General features: G+C 25.4%; 1 protein-coding gene across 2 annotated transcripts in view; it reads left to right on the forward strand.

Moving 5' to 3' along the window:
- LOC129963426 (contactin-like) overlaps positions 1-7,668 on the forward strand; it is a 33,582-nt gene extending 25,914 nt beyond the window's left edge. For both annotated transcript variants that reach the window (XM_056077783.1, XM_056077784.1), the window contains exons 19-24: positions 202-323; positions 1,272-1,461; positions 2,324-2,439; positions 3,260-3,446; positions 5,184-5,301; positions 5,419-7,668. In XM_056077783.1, coding sequence (XP_055933758.1) covers positions 202-323; positions 1,272-1,461; positions 2,324-2,439; positions 3,260-3,446; positions 5,184-5,301; positions 5,419-5,428 — 743 coding nt within the window. In that variant the 3' untranslated portion in view covers positions 5,429-7,668. The remainder of the gene's footprint in view (positions 1-201; positions 324-1,271; positions 1,462-2,323; positions 2,440-3,259; positions 3,447-5,183; positions 5,302-5,418) is intronic.
- The last annotated feature ends 4,194 nt before the right edge of the window (positions 7,669-11,862 follow it).

Here is an 11,862-nt window from a genome sequence, read left to right on the forward strand (position 1 = left end):
GAAAGTAAAGAAATACCACTGATTCCGCTGATTTTGTAACAAACTTTTCTTTTGAGTTTCAGAAAATTTCTAATATAGATAGCATTTTATTTAAGCATTTATTAATATTTCAAACATTTATATAACATTTTTATTATGAAATTATTTTGCTAATTTCTACTTGATTTACTTGTCCAAACTATAGAACATTTTCATTTTTAGTGCCACAAGTTACTCCTTCTCAAGTATATGCATTACCATTCAACTCTACTGCTTTGAATGTAACCTGGTCACCACTAGAATTGAACAGAGAAAAGATCCGAGGCAAGCTGATTGGCTACCGAGTAAGCTTTTTTTTTATATTTAATTTTTAAAAACTTATGAAATTGTCTGGTTTAGAATGCTAAATATTCTTCAAAAAAATTCTTAATACAAAAGAAAAGAAATTGCAGTTATCCCTTCAAGGAAAAAGTAGAAAATAGTAACCTGTCTTAAAATATTTTGGTGCATGATTTAATGAAACATATTCAATTAATTTGTTTATTTTCTTATATTTTTAAGTTTTTAAAAACATTCTGAAATACTGTATTACTAAATTAGAATGATATTCTTTTTCATTCTATCAAAAAATTCTAACTAATTTTCTTTTATTTACCTTCTGAAAAAAAAAATTAATTATCGGCAATTAATTTAAAAGAAATTTTCTGAAACAGAGCTTCATAAATTACAGATCTTGAGCTAGTAATCTATTCATTTCTTCAATATTTGTGTATAAACAAGATTAGTTAAAAAAATAATTTAATTTAAAATAGTTCGTGAAAATTTCCTATTTTGATTAAAATTCTTTTAAATCATTATTAATAGATGATGCTTTGTTTTTTCCTCCCACCCAAGGGCTACAACAGAATTGGTCTTCTCTTATTCTCTTTTAATTCTCAGATAGCTTTGTCTTATGGAAATTTAATAGTTTGAAAGAATGTACAGGAAATTTTTGTTAGTTCATAAATTATTATTAGTTATTAAAACTTTGTATTATCTGTAATTATTTTGTACAATTTGTTGATTTGATTATGTTTAACTTCTGGAGAAAAGGGGTAATTTTACCTTGTCAAAATAAATTCATTTTTAAGTAAGCAGTATAACAAATTTGCTACACATTTTAAATTATATTAAATTTGACAATTTAATATAACTTAATTATTTTAATATACTATTAATTAATTATTTTAGATACTATTTTATTTCGTTTTTCTGCCTATTTATATGTATTTTTATCATCTTTTACTTTTTAGATTAAATATTGGCAAAATGGTAAAGATCCAGAAGCTGATTCCCTTATTTTGTTGAAACGAGGTCTTGAAAACTGGGGCTTAATTGTTGGACTGCAACCTAACACTGAATATTATGTAGCTGTGATGGCATATAATGATGCCGGTAGTGGAGTGGAAAGTGAACCATTTTTAGCTAGAACATTCAAAGCTGGTGAGAATTTTATAATAAGTTTCTTCTTATATTATTATTTATTTTGATTAAAACATAAATACTATTATATTCTATCATTAATTTCATTCTTTGTTTATTCTTTGAAATTGGAAATTTTTTATAAGATAAGTTTATAGAATACAAATAATTAATATATATGTATAATTATGTTATATTAATTCTTTGAAAAAAAAAACTTCTATGCTTTTTTGCATATTTTTTGTTACAAAAAGAAATAAAGTTATAAACAATAGAATTGTTTAGTTTCTATCTGCCCCCTCAATATTCCATTTTCTAGTAATATAAAAACTTTTACAATTTATTTACATTAGTCTTTTTTCTATAACTAGCTGAAGCAAAAAGCATTGAATATTTGTTATTTGGATAGAAAAAAAATACATATTTAATGTAATTTATCTTTCTTATTGAGTGTGAATGCTTTTGTGACTAAATTATTTTTTTTTAAATGTAAAATCTGTAAATAAATATTTATGTACTTTTTTAACTTTCATTTCAAAAATGTAAGTCCATTTTTAGAATGCATAGAATAGCATAATATTACATTATGTTTGTTTAAATAATGTGAGAAATTATCTTACATAGATTTCATAAAGAAAGAACTTATATTTCATTCAGTTTTTGTATGAAACTCTGTCTTTTATGTCTAGCAGTTGAATCTTCCTTATAACAAAAAATAATTTTTTTTCAACCAGTTTACTTTTTTTTAAATCCTACCAATTTTCTTCCATTAATTCAAACATATATTAATTTTTTTACTCATTGTGTTTATTTAAGTAATGCAGGAAGATATATAAATAATTCTTGGTCAGATTTTTGAAATTTTGGTTATTTACTCTTTTAGCACCTCTACGGCCACCAACTAATGTCGAAATACGAACAATTGGTCCATACAGTATACAGGTATCTTGGAGAGGAGTGTTACCATCTACAGAAGAAGAACCTATTAAAGGTTATAAGGTAAGATTAAGAAGAGGTTTGTAGAATTCTAGCTTTATTTTTATTGAAAATTATTTGAGTTTATTTTTAGACTTATTTTACTCTTTGCATCATATCCCAAATCAAAGATTTTTGCAATTAGCTATTTGTAATACTAATTTTTTTAAAATTAGAAAAAACACTTCTGAATATCATTTTGACAAACTGTTTAATCTTCTGGTATTGAAATTTTTATTTTCTATAAAGCTAGTTTCTGCTCCTGTTTTTTAGAAATTTTGGAACTTTTCCATTTGGAGTTCATTGTTTATTATATTATTATTATATATATTTGTAATTATAAATAAATGTAACTTTTCTTTTAAAAATATTCTATTGAAATAAATGAGAAAATGCACAATATTTGTTGTTGAAGTCTTATTATGCACACAAAGCTGTTCTAAAAATAATGTATCTTTCAACACAAATTTTCTTAATGCATTTTTTTTTTTTTTAATTCCATTTAAGCAATTCTATAAGTTTCTGTGATGGTCTTCACTTCCAGTATGACTTATTTGTTTTTGTTACGTGAAAAAGGAAAGCTTTAATAATCGCAATAAAAATTGAGCTATCAAATTTTCCATGATTTCGAAATATTTTCGGCTCTAAGTTTTATACAAACATTCTGTACTAATTATATCTATTAATTCTCAGTTGAAGGTCAAAATATTGAAAATTGTTTATCAAAGCTCAATTGTCTCAATCTTAAAATATATTTACTATGACTGTGTTGCACTTATGACATCATACATATTTTGTATAATTTATGTGACAGCATCTTCATTTTTATGTATTTTTTTTATAGGTTCGATATTGGGAATCTGATCAAGATATGACATCTGCTAAAGAGGTGGAAAGATATTTGGATGGAAATGATCTGGAAGTAGTTGTGCCAGGGTTACAATATGGAAAAGCATATAAACTTAGGGTTCTGGCTTTCAGTAATGGTGGTGATGGAAAGATGTCTTCACCAGTTTTAGAATTTAGAATAGGTTTGTGAATTATTTGGTTGTATATATTTTAATGTGAACTGATAAGTTCATTAGTTTGATTACTGTAGATATTAAAAATATATAAAGCATAAAGTAATTGAATAAATTACATAATATACATAATTAATTTAATTGTCTAATATAATAGATAAATTTTATTGATTTTTTGTTATTGATATTGTTTTATTTTAGTAATATTAGCTGTTTTTTAATCTAATTTTGAGTGAAAAATAGCTCAAAGAAGAAAAAAAACTCTTAAATTTAATTTCTTTTCCTTATGTTTCATATATATTTTATTATATAATAACAAAATAATGAATGTATATATGATTATGATTATGCATTTATTTTAATGTTTGTAATTTCTTTTATTTAAAAATGGATTTTGATTTACAATTTTTTTTATCTTGATATGAAATGAAAAATAGTCAGATGATTATTTTCTGAAAAAGAACAATAGAAAAGAGAATTGTGTTTGTTGCTCTTTTGAATATACATAAGCATTATATAACTCTAGAACATTTTATTAAAGCTGTACTGGAACATAAATAGAGGCATTATTGTTTGAGTATTTATGAAATATCTAGGATTAATTATTTGAAATATATAATATTCACCTTTAGGGATCAGCTGGTTTACTAGGAATGTTGATGTTATTTGATTTCAAATACTTATTGATATATTAAATATTACTTGGACGTAGCTTCATGTTCATACTTGCATATTTTCTGTTCATTTTGTGCATGAATTTTCATAATAGAGACCAGTCCTATAAAAGCATAGCGCTATTAAAAATGTAAATGTGCTCCTAAATTTGCTCCTCCATCTAGCTCCGAAATTTTATGGTATTGTAACTTTATTTTTCTTGTAAACTTCAAAGATATTAAGCAGAATTTTCCTCTCTTAATCTTCAGCAATATAAGAAAATCACACAATTAAATATTTAATGAAACAAACAAAACAAAATTACTGAATTTCCGAGCAACAATGTCATTGGAACCTATACAAAAATTTGCGCAATTATTAAGTTGATATAGTTAAAAAGACAATTCTTTAATTTTGAAATGATGTGAAATTCATTTTTGTGCAATAATGTTTTTGGAAGTTATTACTGAAAAGTGCCAAAATTCAGCTTAATTTTTAATTAATTAAAGTTTCAAAAAAATCTCTCCGAGATGCATTTTTCCACCCTCCTTGCTAGCTACAAGTCAGATTTGTCTGGTCCAGCAAATAGAGATATACACACACACTCTTACATTTATTATTAGTAGAGATTGTATGTGTGTGCTACCAATAATACAAATAATATAATTAAATGCAATAAAAGGAGTGAATTCCTCCACCCATGGAAGAAAAAAAATTACCAATTATAGATACTTAACACTGTAATGGTGAAATACTTTCCTATTAGTTAATACTCATTTCAAAAGGCATTATTTTAATATTCACTTTCTCATCCTCTCATAAAGTTTAATCCAAAATAAGTGTAACCATTTATACTAAAGTTTTTTTTTTATTGGTATCTTTCAATTTTTTATATGTTAAAAGACTGGTGTATAAAAAAGGGAGGGGTGGATTTGGTGGTAATTTTTGTTCATAGAAGCTCATTTCTTCCACTATTCTGTTTTCTGTCTAATGATTAGTTTACAGCAACACTTTCTTTTTTATCTGTCCTTATTTTGCAAAATAGTTTAAATATAGTTTTTTAATTTCATATAATCTTAACTTTGTCTGTAGGAGAAGAAACTGCATCATACCTCAAAACGAATGCAGCATCTGGTATTCATCTTTCTTTTGTGCCTTTAAATTCAGCAGTGATACTATTCCTCGTCTTTCTAAAGCATCAATCATTTTGGTAAGTTTTTTTAGAATGTATTGGCATCTTAATGAGAAATTATCATTGTTGCATTTTTTTAAATCTTATTTTTCTCCTGCTACAAATGTATTAACTTTGGGATTTCTTTGTTTACAGGTTTGATTAAAGGATTTCATTCTTATAACTCTCACTCTTAGTGCCTTTGTAATGAATCTCATTCATTTATTCACAAATCTCATTTAAATGGCTATTTGTATTACATCTCATGATCTCCCAGATTTGTTGATTCATATTATTTATATTTTCTGTAGTTAAAATTCTCTGGATATTTAAAGATTTATGATTTATTTAAAAGTTTAACGTATTATTCTGTAATTTATTTTGGGAAGAATCTCATTTTTATCAATTTGTGATAAATGCAATATTTAAAATACTTGCAAAATAATTTGAAATTTTATCTTTTTTAAAAAATTCAATTTTGTATTTCATTATATTTTTTTCATTACATTTTATTAACAGCATTTATTTCGGAAGTATTTTTTTTTTCTATGTTGTGTCGTATATATATATATATATAGTGTTTTTTGTCTTTTAAATTTTTTTATTTTATATAATTATCATGCATAGCTTTATACTTTTTTTTTCCTTCTAAATATTTATGTAGGAGAGTGTTTCTACTTTTATTGGGATTTTTATTATTTTTATTGTGATTTTTATGTATATGAACTCTTTCATTTTCTTTTTTTGGTATTTTAGGCACAGTAGATATAGAAATACTGACTTTTTTATGAGTTATTGCAAAGATAATTTTATATTTTAAGATCATTCTGTTATTCAGATCTGATATTTCTAAACTAACACCTTATATTCTTATTAAAGAAGGTTTATGACAGCAATGAGCTTCTGAGTTCAGTTGTTTATTATAATCCAAATGTTTAAAATAGTTAAATTTAATCCCATTTATGTAAAATTTTCTCTATATATATATTTGTATTGAAAATACATCACTATTAAACTTATGAAATTCTTTGTAATATAAAAATTCTGGATTAAATAATAAGCTTTAATCAACTTTTTCTTACATACAACTCACACTCTTTTTGCCAACTGATTATATATTTGAAGGATGAAATCATAGTTTAATATTTCATTTTAACAAATTATTTGTGGAAAATCTGGAGTAATTTTGATTTGTTTAATTTATATATTTCCCCCCCCCCTCCAAAAAAATTATTTAAATATCAGATACCCTCTAAAAATATCTTCTGTTTATAGCTTTTGATGCTTATGAGATGAATATATTTTATTATACATGTTATAATCTTCAATATTTTTTGTTCCCTTTTATTAAATTTAATAATAAAAAGAATGTGGCAAAGCTTGTTAATAAAAGGCAACAAATGAAAAGATGACCTCAGTGTGTAAGTTATTATTTATATTGCAGTCATTTTAGATGAAAAATAATTGCATATTTTGTTAATCAAAATTTTATTTTATTTTTTCATAAAATTATGTCTAGTCTTGTTTTTGTTAGGGGTTTAACTTGGTTACATAGGTTGCTACAAAAATTGAGTATTTTTTATTCATATATATGTTACTAAAAAAAATTATAATTTTATTCTTATATAATTTATTACATTCCATTTATTGCATGCAGTGATTGTTTTTATTGTTATTATTATTTTCTTTTTCTTTTTTGTCTTTTCAAATATGAATGATTGTTCTATTTTGAAATTTTCATATTGGTGAAAGTAACCGTCCATAAATTAGTCCTCATTTATGATTTTGTGTTCATTTTGTGAGTTTTTGTTTTTTCATCTAAATTGGTGCATATATTGATCTAATTATATTTTGATAAAAGTTGTATTTTTTATTACTGTTTTTATATATTATTCAAAAGATATTATGAAATCATGGCTTTCAAATTTAAGTTTAGGATATTTTTAAATGATTAATTTCCTTGAATACATTCCAATTCTTAAAAAATCATATATTTGCATGTTGAATTTGCTTTGAAATTATGTAGTAAACACTGTTTATGGCAGTTTTGTTCGAAAACTTAAATATGATGAAGAATACTGCATATAACTGATGTACAAAGTTAGAAACTGTTGAGTTTCTCCCAGTTTCATGCACAAACATTAAGTGATAAGGCTAAATGCAACACTGAAATCCGTCCATTATATGCATTCTATTTTTGTAATGAAACTAAAATTAAGGGAATACTTTGTTTCTCATAATACATTTATAAAAAGTATATAATTAGTCAAGAAAAATATGTAGATACTTTACTTCCCAGTGAAAAGTGTATTTTATTTTCCGTAAATATGTTTATATGTGCATTTGTATATTTTTTATTGAAGCTCAACATCTGTGTGAACTATATTCACATGTTTTCTTATGATATGGTTGATTACAATTTATTAATAAACATCAATTATGAAAATAATGTGTTTTGATGTTTGATTGTACTTTTTTTTCCTTTTTGGATTCTAAATACATATGCATGATATACTATTTAAGTATGATATTGATAATCCAGTGGGATTAAAAGTAATTGAGATTTAATTTAAAATCTTCAAAATTGAAAAATTATAGTATGCATATTATAACCGTATTATCTTTGGCTGATAACTTGTCCTTATAACTTTTACCTGCATTCTGTAATTCATTTTTCTTCTTTTACCAGCCACTCCCAATAGAAAACACTATATTATATTATTAGATCTTATGGGAAAGATTAGAAGCAGAAGATATATTTAAATTAACACATGCATTTGTTTTGAATGATAAAATTTTGCGATTTATCCCATAGTGTATGTGTAAAACATAGCAGGGTAACATACACAAAAAGGGAGACAAAAAGATAAAAGTATATTAAGCAAAATTGTAATAATGTTTTTAAGGGGAAAAAACATTCATTTGTTAAAATTGATAAGAAAAAAAATTAAAAACATAATTGTTATTTTATACAATGCTTTGTGGGATCACTAAAATAGGACAACAAATCACAAATTAATATAAATAAACTTTAAGTAAAAGAAATGAACACATGTTGAAAAAAAACTAAACAAACAATAAACAAAGATTTTTTTTTATTTCAAATTTATTTTATAAAATATGACCACTGCAATAATATTACATTTGCAACATGCAAACATGAAATACTTTTATACTTACCTAGATGATGAACTCCACTGTTGTTGCCTTTCATACATATTGGAAAATCATAATTATTATGAAAAGTTTAAAAACTTAATTAATTTTTTTTTAAACAAAACAGCTATTACTTTAAAATTTTATCTCTAGCAGCTGGAAAAGGAACAATTAAAAATTTCTCCAACTACAGAACCAAGTTAAAACATGATCAGAGTATTCTTCTCGTGCATTCTTTATATAAAATAAATATAATTGTTAAATGCATGAATAAATTTGTTAAATGCAAGTAATATATATAAAAAAAAATAAAGTCAATTAATACTTAGGTCAACAATTTTTTTTATTTTAGTTACTTTTTATTAAATAATTACAATTAATATACATATGACAGAATACAATATTAAGTGGCAAAATAGAAACAGAATTTCCTTGCAATCACAGAGCTTGGCAACAAACTTGTCGACCATTTGGTGACTTGACAACGGATTTGGCGACCAAATAGAAATTGTTGGACAAATTTAATTAATTAATATTTGAAAAAAACTGTATTAATATCAAATGTCATCCACTATAAGTTTTAAAAAATGTATTTGAACTTGAGTGGATGAATAAAAAGTATTTTATTAACGATTGAAAATTTGAACAATATATATATATATATATATTTGTTTGTGTGTTTTAATGAGGGGGATTAAGGGATTTTTAGCTACAAAGGCTATCCTCCCATATATATATAGGAGGAGTGTGAACTAATAGTAGGAATTGAAATGATGCATTTTTGAAATAAAATTTACAAAAAAAAAAAAATGCCACAATTTTTATTAGTTCATATTTTAAATATAAAAAGCTCTTCCTCTTTTTAGTATTATTGTTAGCAGCTCTAAACATATATTTTCTTTAAATATCTGACACTTGTAAATAATTGTCTGGAAATTTCATAACTTTATCAATTTAAAAAATAAAAGAGAATTTTCCTCTTCTGGATGATAGAAAGACGAAACCTACAATCAAATATGTTGTTGATAATTATGCAAAAAATAACGACATTAGAAAATAACAAATTTTGCTACATAAATTCATTTATAACAGAATATTTCCAAATTCATTAGCTATGACAAACCTAATATCTTTTGTCCAAGAGAACTACTTTATTAAGATGTTTATGAATTTATTGCATAGTATTCTCTTTGTCACAAAATATTTGCAAATAAGAAATTATTATGATTGTGCTTTGATATTAAAACCACACAGATATCTTTCATTATTATCTTTTATTACCCATCTGATGACCAGCTTATTTATCCAGAATATTAAATTTTTTGACAGTTAAATTATGGAAGATATTTATGAATTTAAAAATCCTCCTTCTTATTTGATAAAATTGAAAGATATTAATTTAATGGAATCAGCTTTTTACAAATTCTTGTGTTTGCAAATAAACAAATATTCATATGACAAAATAAAATTGGATATGGTAATCTTGCATAGAAACTAATGTCCAAAGAAATGGCTTATCTTAATTTTAACATAAATAGAAATACATGATTGAATGTTTTCAAGGAATGAAAGAAATCAGTTTGAATTTCCTAATAACAATAAATTAATTGCTATGGATAATTATCAAATGAAACTTAATAAGATTAGAGAAAAAATTGTGTGGAAATAAAATTGGTATTTTTTAAAAAAATAATTTTTTCTAGTTTAAAAAAAAAGTGAAAATATCATGTGATAATATTTTTGGAAGATATGGTTGAAAAACTCCAAAAATTTGCTCAATTTTTATTAACTTATAATCGCATATCATAATTAATTATAATTGATCTTTGAAAAGACGACTGTGACTTCCTTCTTGTCTTCATGGTGACTTCCTTCGTGTGCCAAATTTCATCAAGTGACTTTGAAGTTTCTTTTCGTTTTTCATGTCATTTTTTGCCTGATGTGCTTGTTAGTTTCCATATTTCCATGTATCTTTCTTTTATTTATTTTCAAATGGTGGCCTTTCTGAGCTGGAGATTATATTTTATTTGTAAAAAATTATGTTGAACTTTTTCCCAACGAACATATCTTGCTCTAAACGAATGAATGAATAGATACGCATGTGTTTTAGATTTTAAAAAGTATTAAAACGACTATCGTAGTTAATATTTTGTCATCTATTTATGTAAATTTGAGAGCAAGTTGTCATACCTGGTATTTAATCCCTTGTCTAAAATAGATGAAATCCAGTTTAAACCAGTATGAATGGTCTCCCCAAAACTTTCTTGCTTACTTTCTAATAAAGGTATTACAGTTACGTACAACAGTTACAAAATATTAATTTTGACATGAATATAACATTTTTCCTGAATCGATCGCGTTATCATTGGCAGGTTATTTGAAGATTAATCCTTGCCATGCGGTTAACAGTATCCCAAATTGAATTTGCATTTTAAATTCGTTTACCCCAACCTATTAAAACAGTTTGGCACAAAATTTCACTTGTTATCAATTTATTTTATATAATACTATTTATAAAATTATTTTACTTTTTACTTAAATGCTAGCCACATCTCTCTCTCTCTCCCTCCCTCCCTCTCTCTCTCTCTCTCTCTCTCTCTCTCTCTCTCTCTCTCTCTCCCTCTCCCTCTCTCTCTCTCTCTGTGTGTGTGTGTGGCATTTTTTTTTTTAATCATTCTGCCTGACCTTATACTTTCTGTAAATCTATATCTAGGAAGTTTAAACTCACAATTTAGAAATTATTAATTTTATCAATGCTGAGAAAATAGAAAAATAAAATAAATGATGTTTTTTTTTATGTGACATATGTGTATAAAATTAGCTTGTAATCGCTTTCTGATAAGGAGCCATGATAACCAAATTGCTTTTTCATTAGCAGCATCTGATCTAAGAAAAATGAAATCCTAAACTAAACTATCAAGAGTGCGTGTTTTTGATGAGGAGCCTGTATAAATAACTGCTGCGCTAACACTACACAAGGAGACAAATCAATGCAGCATTTAGTTGATGATGAATGAAGTAAAATATTCTAACTTTTATAAATGCAACTACAGCTGTGTTGTTTTGTATGCTACAGAAAATACTCTACAGATTTTATCGAGAAAAATTTTCAGCGGCATTGGAATTATTCATGTGACATCGCAGTCACATGAGTAAAGCAACTGCGCATTAGTGGCGTAGCGACAAAAAGCGGCTCCCAGGGCATAAAATTTCTTCGCCCACCTCCTCATCGTCCTCAGCGACTTACGGAGTGTAAATGGTGCTCTGAATCACAACGGGGGTCGTGTCTGAATACGGTATTATTTTTGGCCCCCGACGAACATTTGACTTCAAAAAGTGACATAAATTCATTAGTATTTTGTCACCATCTCCCCTAAAACTGGCAGCAGGGACAACTATAAGCCTTCTCCCCTCCTTTTAGGTTGCTACGTCACTGTTGCGCAT

The sequence above is a fragment of the Argiope bruennichi genome, chromosome 3 (assembly GCF_947563725.1).
Source record: "Argiope bruennichi chromosome 3, qqArgBrue1.1, whole genome shotgun sequence".
Taxonomy (NCBI): domain Eukaryota; kingdom Metazoa; phylum Arthropoda; class Arachnida; order Araneae; family Araneidae; genus Argiope; species Argiope bruennichi.